Below are 23072 nucleotides of genomic sequence, written 5' to 3'. Positions count from 1 at the left end.
ATGTTTTCTCATAAATTATTCCCAATTTAGCTTCAGAGTAAATCTGCAAGATAAGCATTATTATCTCCATTTTATGGTGAGGAAACTAATGCATAGAGAAGGAAGATGACATACCCAATTCATAAAACTAGTTAAGTGACAGAGCCAAGACTGATTTTATTCTGTATTCTTTTCTCCTCAGTATGGTACAGTTTAAACTTTCCTAATCAGTATCACACCACTATAATACTCATTTGTTGCCAGAATGTTTAGAGTTCAGTCTTGTAAATAATAATGATAATAATAATGCATGCTCATTTCTAATTTTCTTTATTACTATAGTCTACTGTCTAGCTATTTTAATGTTTGATAATCGGCATTTTGACAAAAACTAGATATAGGATGTGAAGGCATTTGTTACAACATTTGGTAAAGATTTGGCAGTTGAACCGTGTGGTCATTTATATACTATATTTCTTTTCCACATTTTCAAATAATAGTTCATTTTATTTTCAGATGTATACCATGAAACTAAACAATAAAGAACTTTTTCCCCCTCCTAAATCATGTGTTCATGCTGAACTAATGTTTTAATTTATCTGGTAAGTTTTATCCAAATTTAACATTTTCTCTAATAATGTACTTTTTGGATTGCTTCCCTATCAGGTGGTTGAAGATTATGCTGGAAGATGGCAGGTCCCTTTGCCACAGCTTCAGGTTCTTCAGACTGCACTTTGCTGTTTTACATCAGCCAGTGCATCATTCCCAGATGAATGTGAGCACGTACAATATGTTTTGAGTAGCCTTGCTTTGTAAGTACTCTTTACTTCTTATGAAAGTATTTTCTTGATATATTTGAGAACTGGTTTTTGCTTATTTTCTCTGCAGAAGGAACCTTTCCTAAAGTCTTCCCTCAAAAAGATTTCTATTTCTTCATTTAAGTGTTTAGGTTTAATTTTGAACATTTAACCACAATTTTGCTTTTAGCTTTAGAGTTAAGTGGAATTGTTATATAGATTCTTAGGTTTACTACTGGCACTTTCCTTTCCTTTTTAATTCCCCAGATTCCCTTGGCAAACTTTAATGGTAAATCCCAGCAGCAATTGAGGCCATCATAGTTAGCAGAGGGATCTTAAATCGAGCCAGAAAGAGGTTAGGAAACTTTGGTTTTTAAAAATACTTGTAAAGGACTTTGCGCTAAAGATCACAAACTGAGCACTTGTATTTATCCTTTTTGCCCTCCTAGATCCTACTAAAATAGTAAAGAAGTAAAAGAGGGAAATACAGTGAAAAGAAAATAGAGAAGAGTCATCAGTGAATGAAAAGATCTCAACAACTTTCTTTGGGAAAGAAAACAGATAGAGGAGTGTCTTTGAAACATGTCAGAGCAAGTCACAACTTAATTTTTTTTTTTTTTGTTCCTCACATTACACTCACATCACGTTAGTGGGTTGTGAATTCATTTATCAACATTACAAAATACAATAGAAAGTATCAGAGTGTGTCTCATGGGATAAGTATTATTTTGTGAAACTCTTGTTTTATATATTTATTTTTATGTAGGTGTATATACTTTATTATTTGTAAAACATTTTTTGAAACTCTGGGTAGCATATAAAACAAAATTATCCTCTGCCTTATAAGATAGGAGGAAGACCATCTGTCCTGCCTCCTTCCCCTTGGAATCCTAGGGAGGTATAGAATTTGAACATTCAGGGTATGAAATAGAGAGTAGGGAATGAGACACTTCCGGAGAATACAGATAAAGGAGTTAATTGCAGTTTTTTCATTGAGGCCATTCACCAGACCCTAGGGCCTGGGTAGGGTGGGGAAACAGCATTGATACTTTCTTTTTTTCACTAATGAAATTAAATGACTTCGGAGCAGTGACCTTTGTATTCTGGCAATTAAGGGTTCTTCTTGAGCCAGCTACCTAATCACTTAATTACCCTAAAGAAAAACTTACCAGTCACCAAACTCTAGACATGCTCACAGGGCTCCCAATTAAACTGCTTGTGGCTTTATTCTTAGATATTAATGGCTATTCAAGAATCGTCATACATTTGGGGAATGCCTTCAACATGAAAAAAATACAATGAAAACAAACTAAAAAAAAAAAAATTCTGGAAGAAATACTGTTAAGGTTGAAAACAAAAAAATTTAAAGGAGAAATATAAAATCTATAATTAGCATTTTCAGAGAGTTGAGAAGATTTGTAGGACATTAAAACATCAACATATCATGCTGTGTGACAGGAATAAAGAGATACCAAAAATAAGTTTGTGGAAATTAAAAAAATGTGATGGTTAAAATTTAAAATTCTGTAGGAAAGTTGCAAGGTAAAGTTGAAGAAATAATCCAGAATGTAAAACAAAACCAAAGTGAAGCAATGCTCAGAAAAAAACTGATACAGTGACTTCATGTAGGAGGTTCATTATTTAACTAGCTGAAGTTCCAGAAAAAGAATTTAGAGAATATATGTTGGAGGAAATTTTCAAATAAATATATAATAAAAGAATTTCCCAGAAATAAAAGTCATAAACTTCCAGACCGAGAGAGCCCAAGAAGTGCTCAGCACAATGAATATAAAAAATACTCAGCTAAATACATCATTTTGCAATTTGAAAATACCAAGAATGAAAAAACAGATTTGAACACCTTCTAGAGAGAAAAAACTAGGTCACCTACAAAGGAACAAACATCAGATTGATATTGGTTTTCATACAACCAACAGTGGGTGGTAGAATATAATGAATCAATGTCTCTGAACTTTTGAAGAGAAATTATTTTCAGTGTAGAATTTTATACTCATTCAAACTGTCAGTGAAGTGTGAGAGTAGAAACAATATTTCCAGGCATGTAAGGACCTAGGAGATTGATTTGTCCACATACTCTTTCTTGGGAAGTTATTAAAGAATGTACTCCAGAAAAATGGGGTATAATATAAAAAGACCAGATGACAATGGATCTAGAAAACAGTAGCTTTTACTTAAGATAGACGGAAGAGAAGTTCCAGGGTCACTGCTAAATAGTAGGTCTTACAGATATGTCACCTCCAAGAGGGGAATATCCAGTAAAAATGGAGACTTGAAACTAACCTTGAGCATTTGGAACCATTTAAGGTAGTGATAAAAGTAGACAAGGCAAAGGAAATAAAAAAGCAATTAGAAAAAATAATCTGAACAGGAAAGGACACAGAGTCATAGCAAACTACTTAGATATGCACTGAATGTTATTTATATATAGTTTTCTTCATGTAAATGATGCTTATTGACTTCAAACTTTTAAAGCACAAAAATAATTATCGTTACAGAACCAAGGACAATTATTAACCTTTCAGTATAAGACTATTTGATGGAAATTGCAAGTTGAAAGTGAAGGACAAGGGCACTAATATCCTTCCTTAAAATTCTTATTTTACAAAATGGAGTGTCAGTACATGAAACCATAAATAAAGGTGTAAGTAAAGTTACAAAGATAAATAATAGAGGAAGTAATAATGAATAACTGTTGGGAGGATGTACTTGTTTGAGGAGTTTAATTATCTTCTATCACAGCAGGAAGTTAAGAGATAATATTTAAAATTGGTAAATCAAGAAATACTAGCAAAGCTTATTATCACCAGCTATTAAAAATACTGAAAGTTGTTAACTCTGGGTCATTGGCAGTGAGAGAGAGTGTTGAAGCCTTTCTATACACTTAGCATTTTTAAATATTGAAGGTGTGTAAATTTAATATATGTGAACTTTTATGTTTTTTTGATTTACATATATGCATAAAAATTTTAAAGAGTGCATGTACACTGTGCTTCTTTAAAAGTTTATATATATTTAAAGTTGTAGAAGCTATGTGAAGTGATGGATATGTTAACCAGCTTAATTGTGGTGATCATTTCACTATGTATCAATTTGTATATCTTAAATATATACAGTTTCTATTTGTCAATTATACCCTAGTAAAGCTGAAAAAAAATTATGGGAGGGGAAAAGAGTTTAGAATATAACGTTATTTAGACTTGTAAGAGGACAGCAGTTTTAAAAATATATGTATTATTTTTAAAAAATAGATTTTTTTTTGCGATGCCTAAATGAATATGGGAAGTATTAGGACTTCTTGATTATAATTGACAAATCCTACCCAGCCTAGTTTAAACAAAAAGAGAAGGGCTTGGAGTGATTTATTAGGTGATTCAATCATGGAAAAGCAAGGAGTAGAACTAGTTTCAGGATTTCCCGAATCTAGAGAATAAAATATCTAGAATTGTTCTCTTCCTTTCCATCATTCCTTTTTTGGCTTCATTCTCTCAGGGCTGTTAACAATTCTGGGATTAAGTTTACTTTATTAACCAAGGGAGAAGAAACCCTCTGCTCCCACTTCTATTCCCCAAAATATTTTGGGAACTCAGGCCTGGCTGAGGTTATGTGCCTATTGCTTGAACTAATCACTCTGTTGAGAAGAGTATGGTAAGATTTTTGGCTATCTGATAGCAAGCCCACCTCATGGCTAGGGGAAAGGAGGATACTACATTGGCAGCCCTGCGAGGACCATAGAAATGTTGGAGGGATAAGCAGTTTCCTCAAGAAGTGAATGTGGTAATGTGAAGGAGAGCTGGCTAAGTAGACAAAAATAATGGATGTCACTACAAAGAATATTTTTATATGATATTTTGAAAGCTACCGAAGCAGTTTCAATTATTCTCTGCTGATTTCTGAGGAAAATAAATAAGTATTAAAAGAAATACATTATTTGTAAGCAAGAAGTATTGTTCTTGATTCAGTGCCTATTTGGATATTTCCCCCTTTTCATCTGTATAATCTTATTAACTTTTGTGTTGTAATGTGAAAATGTTTTTAAGGCTTACAAAAGTACTTTTTTAAAAAAAAATTAAGTCATTTGTTGACTTACGTTTCACTGCTTGCTCGCTTTTTTTTTTTTTTTTACTACTGCTCATGAAAAGAATAATGTATTAAGCAAAGGTAAATCTTATCTAAGATGGACAGCGCTGGGCAAAAGAAAGTAAATTATCTTAGTGGTTTGTTAAATAGTAATGTTTCTTATAAAGAAAACTTTCTGCATTATTTGAATTTACTTTAGTGGAAAAGATAATGGTACTTTTTTTTTTTTTTTTAATATTTGATTAGCACTTAGCACAAGGCCTGGCACAGAATAAGCATTTAATACTTAGTTATTATTAATGATACTCCATTTTTTTAAAATATTAATTAATTTATTTATTTAGGCTGTGTTGGGTCTTCGTTTCTGTGCGAGGGCTTTCTCCAGTTGCGGCAAGTGGGGGCCACTCTTCATCACGGTGCGCGGGCCTCTCACCATCGCGGCCTCTCCTGTTGCGGAGCACAGGCTCCAGACGCGCAGGCTCAGTAATTGTGGCTCACGGGCCCAGCCGCTCCGCGGCATGTGGGATCCTCCCAGACCAGGGCTCGAACCCGTGTCCCCTGCATTGGCAGGCAGATTCTCAACCACTGCGCCACCAGGGAAGCCCGGTAATGGTACTTTTAATACCAGAAGAAAAATGGGGAAATGGCCGTATGGTGGTGCCATTAAAAGAGTTAGTGAGTCTGGAACAGTGTTCTATTTTATTGAAATATTTAAGCCAGAAAATTCTTCTAACAATTATTCCATAATTATTCATTCATTCATTCTGTAAATCTCTGTGCTTGGTTCTAGAGATAAAATAGAAAATAAGATTGGTGAGTCCTTGTTTTAAAGACCTTACAGAGCTAAAAGATATTACACAGGCAGCTCCACTAGTATGTATTGTAAAGTATGAAAGAATTATAGGGTACAGTGAGAGAGTTTAACTGGGGACCTTTCCCTGTCAGGGAAAATTTGCTCGGTGAACTAAAACTTGAGCTGAGCTCTGAAGGAATGATGGGAGTAAATTAGATGAAGGAGCAAAAGAGACTCCCAGGAATGGCAAACAGAATGTTCAAGGTGCCTGGACAGGATGTCAGGTTATTAATGGATTTCATTATAACTCATATCTATTTGTAGAATTCTTGTTTATGATATATATAATGTATTTTAAAAGTTTTATTCACTTAAAAAATATATAGGTGAGCTAAAGAAGTAATGTTTATAACATTCTGTCTCATGCTAATATATATATGTATAATATATGTGTATAAAATATATGTTATATGTTAAGCATAAAACTACTATATTCTCTGGTAGTTTTGTCTGGTCTGTATATCTACCTTCATAAAAACCTATACCCACCTTGTAAATCAATACGTATGTGAAGATCTGCCTTCTGTAGATCTGGGAGATTCTAAAAACTACACTTTTTCCAAGATGTTCTTTACAGAGAAGGAAACTGGATTCTGTTTTTATTCATACCTGAGTGTTTTTTAAAATTTTATGGAAATGAATAGTTACGTAGAGAATTGTCTTAAATTGACTAATTATAATTTTACCTGGGTTGACTCTCCTTGTAAGCTGTATTTTCTAAAGAAATGAAGATTTTGCTGTGTATGTATGTATGTGTTGGTACTAAAAAGGACCTCAAATTAATTCCTTTTTTATAGATAAGAAAACTGAGGCCTGAGAAGTTAGGGGGCTTTTGCAAATCTGAGTTGCTTAAGTTCTGACTGTTTATTTTTCCTGTTGTTTTCTTGTTTTAGATTGGTTAAATACTGATTTCTAAGTTTTCCAGGTAGAGCAAAGCCAAACACCCTGAAACTAAGCGGACCTTCAGGCAGAGAACATAGACTTTATAAGTTTTACATAAAAGCAAGCTTTAATGCTGCCTTTCTAGCCTCTTTTAGCCAGGTGGAAAGTAAACGTTCATAGATTTCAGCATTCCAGGCAGGGTTCAGTAATGGAAGTAGTAATTTGCCTGGCAGCCGTTAGGTCCACAAGGACCCACACAGTCCACTGAAGGAGGGAACAGTTCAGCTAGTAGCATTTAGTATATGCAGTGGCAAACACTAAAAGTATATATGTCAAGTTGCATAGGGAGAGAAGACCAAAGGGCCTTCTTTTTCATGGAACAAAGTGGGTATACTCAGCCTCTTGTTTAGAGTGACTAGACAATCATGGGCCACATGTATTACATGAGAGATCAGTGACCCTTTCTGATTATGTTGCTGAATTGTACCATATTTCATCGAATTTGTGCCTAACTTCAGTCTTTACTATATTAAACCATGTTTTATTCGATTACATTTATAACTTAAGTCCAGGCTTCAACTAATTTAGGAGACAGCCTAGAAATCAGAGGAAGAAAGGCTAATTCTAAAGTGCCATTTTTTTTCAGTGGTGCCAGGCCCCACAAAAGGTGTTAGTCTTGTAGGCCCCAATCAGTACGTATATCCTTTCTCTACAACATGTAACAACTCTTATTACTTCCTGACTCTTCAATTATTTTTTTTTGAATTTTATTTTATTTATTTTTTTATACAGCAGGTTATTAGTCATCCAATTTATACACATCAGTGTATATATGTCAATCCCAATCTCCCAATTCATCACAGCACCACCACCACCATCCTCGCCGCTTTACCAGCTTGGTGTCCATACGTTTGTTCTCTACATCGGTGTCTCAGTTTCTGCCCTGCAAACCGGTTCACCTGTACCATTTTTCTAGGTTCCACATATATGTGTTAATATACGATATTTGTTTTTCTCTTTCTAACTTACTTGACTCTGTATGACAGTCTCTAGATTGATCCGCGTCTCTACAAATGACCCAATTTCATTCCTTTTTATGGCTGGGTAATATTCCATTGTATATATGTACCACATCTTCTTTATCTATTCATCTGTCGGTGGGCATTTAGGTTGCTTCCATGACTTGGCTATTGTAAATAGTGCTGCAGTGAACATTGGGGTGCATGTATCTTTTTGAATTATGGTTTTCTCTGGGTATATGCCCAGTAGTGGGATTGCTGGGTCATAAGGTAATTCAATTTTTATTTTTTTAAGGAACCTCCATACTGTTCTCCATAGTGGCTGTATCAATTTACATTCCCACCAACAGTGCAAGAGTGTTCCCTTTTGTCCACACCCTCTCCATCATTTGTTTGTAGATTTTCTGATGATGCCCATTCTAACTGGTGTGAGGTGATACCTCATTGTAGTTTTGATTTGCATTTCTCTAATAATTAGTGATGTTGAGCAGCTTTTCATGTGCTTCTTGGGCATCTGTATGTCTTCTTTGGAGAACTGTCTATTTAGGTCTTCTGCCCATTTTTTGATTGGGTTGTTTGTTTTTTTAATATTCAGCTGCATGAACTGTTTATATATTTTGGAGATTAATCCTTTGTCCATTGATTCATTTGCAAATATTTTCTCCCATTCTGAGGGATGTCTTTTCGTCTTGCTTGTACTTTCCTTTGCTTTACAAAAGCTTTTAAGTTTCAGTAGGTCCCATTTGTTTACTTTTGTTTTTATTTCCATTACTCTAGGAGGTGGATCAAAAAAGATCTTGCTGTGATTTATGTCAAAGAGTGTTCTTCCTATGTTTTCCTCTAAGAGTTTTATAGCGCCCGGTCTTACATTTAGGTCTCTAATCCATTTTGAGTTTATTTTTGTGTATGGTGTTAGGGAGTGTTCTAATTTCATTCTTTTACATGTAGCTGTCCAGTTTTCCCAGCACCACTTATTGAAGAGACTGTCTTTTCTCCACTGTATATCCTTGCCTCCTTTGCCATAGATTAGTTGACCATAGGTGTGTGGGTTTATCTCTGGGCTTTCTATCCTGTTGCATTGCTCTATATCTCTGTTTTTGTGCCAGTAGCATATTGTCTTGATTACTGTAGCTTTGTAGTATAGTCTGAAGTCAGGGAGTCTGATTCCTCCAGCTCCTTTTTTTTCCCTCAAGACTGCTTTGGCTATTCGGGGTCTTTTGTGTCTCCACACAAATTTTAAGATTTTTTGTTCTAGTCTGTAAAAAATGCCATTAGCAACTTGATAGAGATTGCATTGAATCTGTAGATTGCTTTGGGTAGTATAGTCATTTTCACAATGTTGATTCTTCCAATCCAAGAACATGGTATATCTCTCCATCTGTTTGTATCATCTTTAATTTCTTTCATCAGTGTCTTATATATAGTTTTCTGCATACAGGTCTTTTGTCTCCCTAGGTAGGTTTATTCCTAGGTATTTTATTCTTTTTGTTGCAGTGGTAAATGGGAGTGTTTCCTTAATTTCACTTTCAGATTTTTCATCATTAGTGTATAGGAATGCAAGATATTTCTGTGCATTAATTTTGTATCCTGCAACTTTTCCAAATTCATTGACCAGCTCTAGTAGTTTTCTGGTGGCATCTTTAGGATTCTCTATGTATGGTGTCATGTCATCTGCAAACAGTGACAGTTTTACTTCTTCTTTTCCAATTTGTATTCCTTTTATTTCTTTTTCTTCTCTGATTGCCATGGTTATTTGATTGCCTGGCTATTTGCCAGGACTTCCAAAACTATGTTGAATAATAGTGGTGAGAGTGGACATCCTTGTCTCGTTCCTGATCTTAGAGGAAATGCTTTCAGGTTTTCACCATTGAGAATGATGTTTGCTGTGGGTTTGTCATATATGCCCTTTATTATGTTGAGGTAGGTTCCCTCTATGCCCACTTTCTGGAGAGTTTTTATCATAAATCGTTGTTGAATTTTGTCAAAAGCTTTTTCTTCATCTATTGAGATGATCATATGGTTTTTCTTCTTCAGTTTGTTAATATGGTGTATCACATTGATTGATTTGCGTATATTGAAGAATCCTTGCATCCCTGGGATAAATCCCACTTGATCGTGGTGTATGAACCTTTTAATGTGTTGTTAGATTCTGTTTGCTAGTATTTTGTTGAGGATTTTTGCATCTATATTCATCAGTGCTATTGGTTTGTAATTTTCTTTATTTGTAGTATCTTTGTCTGGTTTTGGTATCAGGGTGATGGTGGCCTCATAGAATGAGTTTGGGAGTGTTCCTTCCTCTGCAGTTTTTTGGAAGAGTTTGAGAAGGGTGTTAGTTCTTCTCTAAATGTGTGATAGAGTTCACCTGTGAAGCCATCTGGTCCTGGACTTTTGTTTGTTGGAAGATTTTAAATCACAGTTTCAATTTCACTGTTTGTGATTGGTCTGTTCATATTTTCTATTTCTTCCTATTTCAGTCTTGGAAGGTTATACCTTTCTAAGAATTTGTCCATTTCTTCCAAGTTGTCCATTTTATTGGCATAGAGTTGCTTGTAGTAGTCTCTTAGGATGCTTTGTATTTCTGCGGTGTCTGTTGTAACTTCTCCTTTTTCATTTCTAGTTTTATTGATTTGAGTCCTCTCCCTCTTTTTCTTGATGAGTCTGGCAAATGGTTTATCAATTTTGTTTATCTTCTCAAAGAACCAGCTTTTAGTTTTATTGATCTTTGCTATTGTTTTCTTTGTTTCTATTTCATTTATTTCTGCTCTGATCTTTAATATTTCTTTCCTTCTACTAACTTTTGGTTTTGTTTGTTCTTCTTTCTCTAGTTCCTTTAGGTGTAAGGTTAGACTCTTCAATTATTTTGACCAACACTTATTCAAAACCGTCTCCAATTTTGTGTCCATCATCTTTACTAATCATTTGTGGAAGGCGAACCTTGTTTATTTTATAGAGAAATCAAGGCTGTCTAGCCTATTTCTTTGTTTTCTCTCTCTAAGGAAGAGATGTCTTCCTTTTTGAGGCCATTGGCGGTCTTAATTAAATTCCCTTACTAACTTCTCTCAACATTGTTTTGTTTTTCTTTACTATTTCATTAGGATATTTTGTTTTCAGGATTTGTTGCATTTAAAGTCAAATTAGACAAACCTATGTGCATTTATTTATATTGGCCGTGTTTAGATGCTCAACATTTCATTTGGTGCCAGTTGTGGACTGGCGTCTTTTTTCCTTGTAATTTTGGTTTTTATTACTCATTTTGTTAATTTTGGAGTGAAGTAGTTGAGACTATTTTAATGACAAAGAGATACAGGGATTGTTAAGTGGTATATTTGTATTGGCAGAAGTGAAAAGTGATCGGATGATGACATACTCTCTTCTCACCCATACTATGTATCAAAATCTAGAAGGATGTATGTGTGTAGTTTTAAAAATGGTATTTATTTTTTTCTGATCTAACTAAAGGAAGGAAAGCTTGATAATTGCCTTGATCAGTGTGGATACAGTAAAACTAGAGTGAAAAAGCAGTAGACTAAGAGGTGTTACTATTTCTGCTGCTATCAGGAAGATCGGTGTTATTCTTTAGAAGAACATGTATATAGTCATTATGAAGGAAGTAAATACATGTTTGAATTTTTCTAATATTTGAATGTCTTAATTTTATGCTCAGTCAGATCCCTGAAAAACTACAGATCTGAACATTTTAACTTTTCCTTCCTTCCCCTGCTAGCTTTGGTTCATAGAACTAGACTACAGCATTATACTGTCAGCTTTCACTGTGGACTGAAGTAAGAAGAAAAAGAAAACAAAAACAAAACATATACAAAATACATCTGTAGTTGTTGAAAATTTGACAAAATTTTGCTCATTGCTCCTTATGCAGAAATCTTAAAAGAAATTCCCCCAGATGCACCTAAATACATAAAGCAAATATTAAGAGACCTAAAGGGAGAAATAGACAAACAATATAATATAGTAAGGGACTTTAATACCCCACTTTTCATCAATGGATAGATCATCCAGACAAAATCAGTTAGGAACCATTGGCTTTGAACGACACTTTAAACCAGTTGTACTTAACAGACATACAGAATATTCCATCCAAAAGCAACAGAATACACACTCTTCTCAAATGCATAGGATGGATCATATGTTAGTCCATAAAACAAGTCTTAGTACATTTAGAAAACTGAAATCATTTCAAGCATCTTTTCTGACCACAATGGTATGGAAATAGAAATCAATTACAAGAAGAAAACTGGAAAATTCACAAATATGTGGAGATTAAACAACATTCTTACTGACAGTCAGTGGGTCAAAGAACAAGTCAAAGAAAAATTTTAAAATACCTTAAGAAAAATGAAAATGGAAATACAACATATCAAAGCTTATGGGATACAGCAAAAGCAGTTCTTTTTTTTTTTTCAGTGTCTGGTTTTTTTTTGTTTTTAACATCTTTATTGGAGTATAATTGCTTTACAATGGTGTGTTAGTTTCTGCTGTATAACATAGTGAATCAGCTATGCATTTACATATATCCCCATATCTCGTCCCTCTTGTGTCTCCCTCCCACCCGCCCTATCCCACCCCTCTAGGTGGTCACAAAGCACTGAGCTGCTCTCCCTGTGCTATGCAGCTGCTTCCCACTAGCTATATCTATTTTACATTTGGTAGTATATACAAGTCCACGCCACTCTGTCACTTCGTCCCAGCTTACCCTTCCCCCTCCCCTTGTCTTCAAGTCCATTCTCTGTCTGCGTCTTTATTCCTGTCCAGCCCCTAGGTTCTTCATAACCATTTTTTTTTTTTTTTAGATTCCATATATATGTGTTAGCATACACTATTGTTTTTCTCTTTCTGACTTCCTTCACTCTGTATGACAGACTCTAGGTCCATCCACCTCACTACAAATAACTCAATTTCGTTTCTTTTTGTGGCTGAGTAATATTTCATTGTATATATGTGCCACATCTTCTTTATCCGTTCATCTGTCGATGGGCACTTAGGTTGCTTCCATATCCTGGCTATTGTAAATAGAGCTGCAGTGAACACTGTGGTACATGACTCTTTTTGAATTATGGTTTTCTCAGGGTATATGCCCAGTAGTGGGATTGCTGGGTCGTATGGTAGTTCTATTTTTAGTATTTTAAGGACCCTCCACACTGTTCTCCATAGTGGCTGTATCAATTTACATTACCAACAACAGAGCAACAGGGTTCCCTTTTCTCCACACCGTCTCCGGCATTTATTGTTTTTAGATTTTTTGATGATGACCATTTTGACTGGTGTGAGGTGATACCTCATTGTAGTTTTGATTTGCACTTCTCTAATGATTAGTGATGTTCAGGATTCTTTCATGTGTTTGTTGGCAATCTGTATATCTTCTTTGGAGAAATGTCTATTTAGGTCTTCTGTACAGTTTTTGATTGGGTTGTTTGTTTTTTTTGATATTGAGCTGCATGAGCTGCTTGTAAATCTTGGAGATTAATCCTTGGTCAGTTTCTTCATTTGCAAATATTTTCTCCCATTCAGAGGGTTGTCTTTTCGTCTTGCTTATGGTTTCCTTTGCTGTGCAAAAGCTTTTAAGTTTCATTAGGTCCCATTTGTTTATTTTTGTTTTTATTTCCATTTCTCTATGAGGTGGGTCAAAAAGGATCTTGCTGTGATTTATGTCATAGAGTGTTCTGCCTATGTTTTCCTCTAAGAGTCTTCTAGTGTCTGGCCTTACATTTAGGCCATTTTGAGTTTATTTTTGTGTATGGTGTTAGGGAGTATTCTAATTTCAGTCTTTTACATGGAGCTGTCCAGTTTTCCCAGCACCACTTACTGAAGAGGCTGTCTTTTCTCCATTGTATATTCTTGCCTCTTTTATCAAAAATAAGGTGACCATATGTGTGTGGGTTTATCTCTGGGCTTTCTATCCTGTTCCATTGATCTACATTTCTGTTTTTGTGCCAGTACCATACTGTCTTGATCACTGTAGCTTTGTAGTATAGTCTGAAGTCTGGGAGTCTGATTCCTCCAGCTCTGTTTTTCTTTCTCAAGATTGCTTTGGCTATTCGGGGTCTTTTGTGTTTCCATACAAATCGTGAATTTTCTTGTTCTAGTTCTGTGAAAAATGCCATTGGTAGTTTGATAGGGATTGCATTGAATCTGTAGATTGCTTTGGGTAGTATAGTCATTTTCACAATGTTGATTCTTCCTATCCAAGAACATGGTATATCTCTCCATCTGTTTGTATCATCTTTAATTACTTTCATCAGTGTCTTATAGTTTTCTGCATACAGGTCTTTTGTCTTCTTAGGTAGGTTTATTCCTAGGTATTTTATTCTTTTTGTTGCAATGGTAAATGGGAGTGTTCCCTTAATTTCTGTTTCAGATTTTTCATCATTAGTGTATAGGAATGCAAGAGTTTTCTGTGCATTAATTTTGTATCCTGCTACTTTACCAAATTCATTGATTAGCTGTAGTAGTTTTCTGGTAGCGTCTTTAGGATTCTCTATGTATGGTATCATGTCATCTGCAAACAGTGACAGCTTTACTTCTTTTCTGATTTGGATTCCTTTTATTTCTTTTTTTCTCTGATTCCTGTGGCTAAAACTTCCAAAACTATGTTGAATAATAGTGCTGAGAGTAGGCAACCTTGTCTTGTTCCTGATCTTAGTGGAAATGGTTTCAGTTTTTCACCATTGAGAATGATGTTGGCTGTGGGTTTGCCATATATGGCCTTTATTATGTTGAGGAAAGTTCCCTCTAGCCTACTTTCTGGAGGGATTTTTTCATAAATGGGTGTTGAATTTTATCGAAAGCTTTTTCTGCATCTATTGAGATGATCATATGGTTTTTCTCCTTCAGTTTGTTAATATGGTGTATCACATTGATTTGCGTATATTGAAGAATCCTTGCATTCCTGGGATAAACCCCACTTGATCACAGTGTATGATCCTTTTAATGTGCTGTTGGATTCTGTTTGCTAGTAATTTGTTGAGGATTTTTGCATCTATGTTCATCAGTGATATTGGCCTGTAGTTTTCTTTCTTTGTGACATCTTTGTCTGGTTTTGGTGTCAGGGTGATGGTGGCCTCATAGAATGAGTTTAGGAGTGTTCCTCCTTCTGCTATATTTTGAAAGAGTTTGAGAAAGATAGGTGTTAGCTCTTCTTTAAATGTTACATAGAATTCGCCTGTGAAGCCATCTGGTCCTGGGCTTTTGTTTGTTGGAAGATTTTAAATCACAGTCTCAGTTTCAGTGCTTGTGATTGGTCTGTTTATATTTTCTGTTTCTTCCTGGTTCAGTCTCGGAAGGTTGTGCTTTTCTAAAAATTTGTCCATTTCTTCCATGTTGTCCATTTTCTTGGCATATAGTTGCCTGTTCTAATCTTTCATGATCTTTTGTATTTCTGCAGTGTCAGCTGTAACTTCTCCTTTTTCATTTCTAATTCTTTTGATTTGAGACTTCTCCCTTTTTTTCTTGGTGAGTCTGGCTAATGGTTTATCAATTTTGTTTATCTTCTCACAGAACCAGCTTTTAGTTTTATTGGTCTTTGCTATTGTTTCCTATTTCTTTTTCATTTATTTCTGATCTGGTCTTTATGACTTCTTTCCTTCTGCTATCTTTGGGGGTTTTTTGTTCTTTCTCTAATTGCTTTAGGTGTAAGGTTAGGTTGTTTATTTGAGATATTTCTTGTTTCTTGAGGTAGGATTGTATTGCTATCAGCTTCCCTCTTAGAACTGCTTTTGCTGCATCCCATAAGTTTTGGGTTGTCGTGTTTTCATTGTCATTTGTTTCTAGGTATGTTTTGATTTCCTCTTAGATTTCTTCAGTGATCTCTTGGTTATTAAGTAGTGTATTGTTTAGCCTCCCTCTGTTTGTAATTTTTACAGATTTTTTCCTGTAATTGATATCTAGTCTCATAGCATTGTGGTCGGAAAAGATACTTGATACGATTTCAACTTTCTTAAATTTACCAAGGCTTGATTTGTGACCCAAGATATGATCTATCCTGGAGAATGTTCCATGAGCACTTGAGAAGAAAGTATATTCTGTTGTTTTTGGATGGAATGTCCTATGAATATCAGTTAAGTCCATCTTGTTTAAGGTATCATTTAAAGCTTGTGTTTCCTTATTTATTTTCATTTTGGATGATCTGTCCATTGGTGAAAATGAGGCGTTAAAGTCCCCTACTATGACTGTGTTACTGTCGATTTCCCCTTTTATGGCTGTTAGCATTTGCCTTATATATTGAGGTGCTCCTGTGTTGGGTGCATAAATATTTACAAGTGTTATGTCTTGTTCTTGGATTGATCCCTTGATCATTATGTAGTGTCCTTCTTTGCCTCTTGTAATAGTCTTTATTTTAAAGTCTATTTTGCCTGATATGGGTATTTCTTCTCCAGCTTTCTTTTGATTTCCATTAGCATGGGATACCTTTTTCTATCCCTTCACTTTCAGTCTGTATGTGTCCCTAGGTCTGAAGTGGGTCTCTTGTTGACAACATATATGTGGGTCTTTTTTTGGTATCCCTTCAGCCAGTCTATGTCTTTCGGTTGGTGCATTTAATCCATTTTCATTTAAGGTAATTATCGATATGTGTGTTCCTATTACCATTTTCTTAATTGTTTTGGGTTTGTTATTGTAGGTCTTTTCCTCCTCTTGTGTTTCCTGCCTAGAGAAGTTCCTTTAGCATTTGTTGTAAAGCTGGTTTTGTGGTGCTGAATACTCTTAGCTTTTGCTTGTCTGTAAAGGTTTTAATTTCTCTGTCAAATCTGAATGAGATCCTTGCTGGGTAGAGTAATCTTGGTTATAGGTTTTTTTCCCTTTCATCACTTTAAATATGTCCTGCTACTCCCTTCTGGCTTGCAGAGTTCCTGCTGAAAGATCAGCTGTTAACCTTGGGGATTCCCTTGTATGTTATTTGTTGTTTTTCCCTTGCTGCTTTTAATATTTTTTCTTTGTATTTAATTTTTGATAGTTTGATTAATATGTGTCTTGGCGTGTTTCTCCTTGGATTTATCCTGTATGGGACTCTATGTGCTTCCTGGATTTGATTAACTATTTCTTTTCCCATATTAAGGAAGTTTTCAACTATAATCTCTTCAAATATTTTCTCAGTCCCTTTCTTTTTCTCTTCTTCTTCTGCCACCCCTATATTTCGAATGTTGGTGCGTTTAATGTTGTCCCCGAGTTCTCTGAGACCGTCCTCAATTCTTTTCATTCTTTTTCCTTTATTCTACTCTGCAGTAGTTATTTACACTATTTTATCTTCCAAGTCCCTTATCCGTTCTTCTGCCTCAGTTATTCTGCTATTGATTCCTTCCAGAGAATTTTTAATTTCATTTATGGTGTTCATCGTTTGTTTGCTCTTTAGTTCTTCTAGGTCCTTGTTAAACGTTTCTTGTATTTTTCCATTCTATTTCCAAGATTTTGGATCATCTTTACTATCATTACTCTGAATTCTTTTTCAGGTAGACTGCCTATTTCCTCTTCATTTGTTTGGTCTGGTGGGTTTTTACCTTGCTCCTTCGTCTGCTGTGTGTTTCTGTCTTCTCATTTTGCTTAACTTACTGTGTTTGGGGTCTCCTTTTCACAGGCTGCAGGTTCGTAGTTACCGTTGTTTTTGGTGTCTGCCCCCAGTGGCTAAGGTTGTTTCAGTGGGATTGTGTAGGCTTCCTGGTGGAGGGGACTAGTGCCTGTGTTCTGGTAGATGGGGCTGGATCTTGTGTTTCTGGTGGGCAGGTCCGCGTCCGGTGGTGTGTTTTGGGGTGTCTGTGACCTTAGTATGACTTTAGGCAGCCTCCCTGCTAATGGGTGGGGTTGTGTTCTTGTCTTGCTAGTTGTTTGGCATAGGGTGTCCAGCACTGTAGCGTGCTGGACATTGAGTGGAGCTGGGTCTTAGCGTTGAGAAGGAAATCTCTAGGAGAGCTTTCACTATTTCATATTACATGGAGCTGGGAGGTCTCTGGTCGACCAGTGTCTTGAACTTGACTCTCCCACCTCAGAGGCATAGGCCTGACACCTGGATGGAGCACCAAGACCCTGTCAGCCACAGGGCTCAGAAGAAAAGGGAGAAAAAAAGAAAGAAAGAAAGAGAGAGAGAGGGAGAGGGAGGGAGGGAGGGAGGGAAAATAAGATAAACTTATTAAAATAAAAAATAATACATAATTATGAAAAAATTAAAAAATTAAGTAATAAAAAAAAAAGAAAGAAAGAAGAGAGCAACCAAACGAAAAAATAAATCCACCAATGATAACAAGCGCTAAAAACTATACTAAAAAAGAAAAAAAAAATGGAGAGACAGAACCCTAGGACAAATGGTAAAAACAAAGCTATACAGACAAAATCACACAAAGAAGCATACACATACACACTCACAAAAAAAGGAAAAAAATATATATGTCATTGCTCCCAAAGTCCACCGCCTCAATTTTGGGATAATTTGTTGTCTATTCAGGTATTCCACAGATGCAGGGTACATGAAGTTGATTGTGGAGATTTAATACACTGCTCCTGAGGCTGCTGGGAGGATTTCCCTTTCTCTTCTTTGTTCTCACAGCTCCTGGGGTTCAGCTTTGGATTTGGACCCGCCTCTGCATGTAGGTCCCCTGAGGGCATCTGTTCTTCACTTAGACAGGACGGGGTTAAAGTAGCAGCTGATTAGGGGGCTCTGGTTCACTCAGGCCTGGGGGAGCGAGGGGTACGGATGCAGGGCGAGCCTGCAGCGGCAGAGGCCAGCATGACATTGCAACAGCCTGAAGTGCGCCGTGTGTTCTCCCGGGGAGGTTGTCCCTGGATCACGGGACCCTGGCAGTGGCAGGCTGCACAGGCTCCCGGGGTGGTGGGGGAGGTGTGGATAGTGACCTGTGCTTGCACACAGGCTTCTTGGTGGCTGCAGCAGCAGCCTTAGCGTTTCATGATCATCTGTGGTGTCCGCGCTGAGAGCCGTGGCTTGCGCCCATCTCTGGAGCTCGTTTAGGCAGTGCTCTGAATCCCCTCTCCTCGTGCACCCCAAAACAATGGTCTCTTGCCTCTTAGGCAGGTCCAGACTTTTTCCTGGACTCCCTCCGCGAGTAGTAGCTGTGTTGCACTAGCCCTCTTCAGGCTGTGTTCACGCAGCCAACCCCAGTCCTCTCCTTGGGATTCGACCTCTGAAGCCAGAGCCTCAGCTCCCAGCCCCCACCCACCCTGGCCGGTGAGCAGACAAGCCTCTCAGGCTGGTGAGTGCTGGTCAGCACCGATCCTCTGTGTGGGAATCTCTCTGCTTTGCCCTCTGCACCCCTGTTGCTGTGCTCTCCTCTGTGGCTCCAAAGCTTCCCCCCTGCAACCCCCACGTCTTCGCCAGTGAAGGGGCTTCCTAGTGTATGGTAACTTTTCCTCCTTCACAGTTCCCTCCCAGAGGTGTAGGTCCCGTCCCTATTCTTTTGTTTCTGTTTTTTTCTTTTTTCTTTAGCCCTACCTAGGTACGTGGGGAGTTTCTTGCCTTTTGGTAAGTCTGAGGTCTTCTGCCAGGGTCCAGTAGGTGTTCTGTAGGAGTTGTTCCACATGTAGATGTATTTCTGATGTATTTGTGGGGAGGAGGATGATCTCCACGTCTTACTCCTCTGCCATCTTGAAGGTCTCAAAAGCAGTTGTAAGAGGAAAGTTCATAGCAATAAATACTTACATCAAGAAAAAAAATGATCTCAAATAAACAGCCTAACTTTGTACTCCAAGGAATCAGAACAAGAAGAACAAATGAAGCCCAAAGTTAGTAGAAGGAAGGAAATAACAAAAGATCAGGGTGGAACTAAATGAAATAGAGACTAAAAAGATGATAAGAAAGATGGATGAAACTAAGAGCTGGTTCTTTGAGAAGATAAATAAAATTGACAAACCTTTGGCTAGAGTCACCAAGAAAAAAAGAGAGAGGACTAAAGTCAGAAACAAAAGAGGAGATGCTATAGCCAATTCCACAGAAATACAAAGGATCATAAGATGTTACAGTTGTCCCGTGTTATCCATGGGGGCTTAGTTCCAGGATTTCCCCACAGATACCAAAATCCACGGATGCTCAAATCCCTTATATTAAATGGCCTAGTATTTGCATATAACCTAAGCACATTCTCTCGTATACTGTAAATCATCTCTAGATTACTTGTAATATCTAATACAATGTAAATGCTATGTAAATGTAAATACAAAGTAAATGCTATGTAAATCATTGCTAGTGCTCAGCAAATTCAAGTTTTGCTTTTTGGAACCTTCTGGAATTGCCCCTCCCCCCCAATATTTTTGATCTGTGGTGGATTGAATCCATGGATGTGGAACCTACAGATATGGAGAGCTGACTATACCATGGATAATTATACCCCAATAAATTGAACAATTGACAAGAAATGGATAAATTCCTACATACATATACTGCCTACCAAGAGTGAATCATGAAGAAATAGAAAATCTGAACAGTGCAATTATTAGTAAGGATGTTGAATCAGTAATCCAAAACCTCTCAAAAAACAAAAATCCAAGACCAGACAGCTTTACTGGCAAATTCTACCCAACATTCAAACAAATACCAATCCTTCTCAAACTCATCCAAAAAATAGAAGAGAAGGGAACACTTCCAAACTCATTTTACGAGGCCAACATTACCTTAATATCAAAACCAGACAAGGGTATTATGAAAGAAAATTACAGGTCAATGTCTCTGGTGAACATAGATGCAAAAATCCTCAATCAAATATTAACAAACTGAATGCAACAATACATTAAAAATTTGACAGAAAAAGAACTGACAACTAAAATTTGTATGGAACCATAAAAGACCCCAAATAGGCAAGGCAATCTTGAGAAAGAAAGACAAAGCTGAAGGCCTCATACTTCCTGATTTCAAACTAAGTTGACCCTTGAACAATGGTGGGGTAGGGACACCAACTTTCCCATCCCCTGTGCATTTGAATATCTGTGTATAACTTTACATTCAGCCCTTGTATCCAAGGTTCGACATCCACAGACTCAACCAACTGAAGATTGTGTAGTACTGTAGTATGTATTCAGGGAAAAAAATCCAGGTATAAGTGGATCTGTGCAGTTCAAACCCAAGTTGTTCAAGGGTCAACTGTATATTACAAAACTATAGTAATCAAAATGGTATGGTACTGACATGAAAACAGACACATAGGTCATCGAAAAGAATAGGGAGCCCAGAAGTAAACCAACACATATATGGTCAGTTAATTTATAACATAGGAGCCAAGAATATACAGTGGGGATTGGACAGCCTCTTTAATAAATGGTGTTGGGAAAACTGGACAGCCAAATGCAAAAGAATGAAACTGGACCACTATCTCAAACCATACACAAAAATCAACTAACAATGGATGTAAGAATCGAATGTAAGACCTGAAACTATCAAACTCCTAGAAGAAAACATAGGTGGCAAGCTCCTTGACACTGTTCTTGGTGATAATTTATTTTGATTTGACACCAAAAGCAAATGAAACAAAAAAGAAAAATCAACATGTGGGACTACATCAAAGTAAACAGTTTCTGCACAGCAAAGGTAACCATCAAAATGAAAAGCACCTTTACTGAATGAGAGAAAATACTTGCAAATTATGTATCTGATAAGGGGTTAATATCCAAAATACAGAAAGTATAAAGACTCATACAACTCAATAGCAAAAAACAATCAGATTAAAAAAAATGGGCAGATCTGAATAGACAGTTTTGCAAAGAAGACATACAGATGGCCAACAGGTATATGTAAATGTGTTCAACATCACTAATCATCAGGGAAATGCAAATCAGAACCACAATAAGCCATCATCTCACACCTGTTAGAATGGCTGTTATCAAAAAGACAAGAAGTAGTAAGCGTTGCAAGGATGGGGAGAGAGGGAATCCTTGTGCACTGTTTTTGGGAATGTAAATTGGTGCAGCCACTATGGAAAGTGCTACTATGGAAGTTCCTCAAAAAGTTAAAAATAGAACTACCACATGATACAGCAGTTCCACTTCTGGGTATTAATATGAAAGAAGTAAAAACATTAACTCAAAAAGATATTGCCAACCCTATGTTCATTGCTATTTACAGTAGCCAAGATATGGAAGCAACCTAAGTGTCCATTGATAGATGAAAGGATAAAGAGATGTGATATGTATGTGTATGTGTATATATATATATATGACTATTATCAGCCATAAAAAAGAATGCAGTTTTGCCATCTGTGACAACATGGATGGACCTTGAGGTTATTATGCTACGTGAAATAAGTCAGACAGAGAAAGTCAAATACCCTAATGATTTCAGTTATATATGGAATCTAAAAGAAAACAAAACAAAACTGAACTCATAGATACAGAAAACAGATTGGTGGTTGCCATAGGTGGGGGTTGGGGGTAGGCCAAATGGGTGAAGGTGGTTAAAAGGTACAAACTTTGCAGTTATAAAATGAATAGGTCATTGAATGTATGTAAAGCTTGGTGACTATATAGTTAATAATACTGTATTGTAAATTTGTAAGGTGCTAAGAGAGTAGATCTTGTAAGCTCTTATCATAGGAAAAACATTATGGCTATATGTGATGACGGACGTTAACTAGACTTGTTGTGATCATTTTGTAATAATATGCAAGTATCAAATTATTATATTGTACACCTGAAACTAATATAATGTTATATATAAATTATATCTCAATTAAAAATTTTTCCTAGGATGAAGGCACCAAGGCAAACTTATATTTTTAAAATATTTAATAAAAATAAATATGTGACTCATCTTGGCTGTAGCTTATTGGTTATATTTTTCTTAAGCCATGGACCTTTGAAAAAGTTTTCCATTCTAATTTTGGAACTGGGGGGATGGAATATAATTTCCTGCTGGTCTTATAGGGAATAATCACAAGTAAATTTATTTTTGTTTCCTTTTTTACTTTCTTTTTGATTAAGATAGGTTTATAGGTGGAGATAAGTTTATGAGTTATGGATAAGTTTTATAGGTTATTTAAATCAAGATCTCGTTAGGGAAATGTAAGTCATGCTAGGTAATTCAGTAGAGAGAATTTAATTTAATTTATAGAACCAGTTTCATAGTTGTTAGAAGATCTGAGAGAATAGACCAAGGAGAGGATGATGAACCTACACTTAGCAACTAGTAGTTAAGTCGCTGTTAGTCCTGGAAATAGAAGGACAAAGGCACAAGGATGGAATACTAGAACTCGGAGACTGGAAATGGTTGATGAGGGGAAGAAGCATTGACTTGTGTGAGAGGAGACCTCGGAAGAAATATAATTACTGCTAAAGAGGTCCCAGAAGAAGAAGAGCAGGGGGAAAAGACCCCTTATTCCTCCCTTCCTCCTAACTTTCAGTTTTCTACCATTGCCTCCCTTGATCAAACTTAACCATTAACCAGTTGGCTTCTGCATAACTGACAGAGATCTCTGGGGTATTTTCCCCCATCAGTTTAGGTAATAA

At 36.4% G+C, this 23072-nt stretch overlaps 1 protein-coding gene across 4 annotated transcripts in view; it reads left to right on the top strand.

Annotated features, from left to right (window-relative positions):
* The window catches only part of ZNF654 (zinc finger protein 654), a 91145-nt gene that overhangs the window by 21385 nt on the left and 46688 nt on the right, over positions 1-23072 (top strand). For all 4 annotated transcript variants that reach the window (XM_036850326.1, XM_036850327.1, XM_036850324.1 and 1 more), the window contains exon 2: positions 646-791. In XM_036850326.1, coding sequence (XP_036706221.1) covers positions 646-791 — 146 coding nt within the window. The remainder of the gene's footprint in view (positions 1-645; positions 792-23072) is intronic.

The sequence above is a fragment of the Balaenoptera musculus genome, chromosome 4 (genome assembly GCF_009873245.2).
Source record: "Balaenoptera musculus isolate JJ_BM4_2016_0621 chromosome 4, mBalMus1.pri.v3, whole genome shotgun sequence".
NCBI lineage: Eukaryota > Metazoa > Chordata > Mammalia > Artiodactyla > Balaenopteridae > Balaenoptera > Balaenoptera musculus.
Note: the sequence above shows the minus strand (reverse complement) of the source record. Positions and strands in the feature narration are given on the sequence as shown.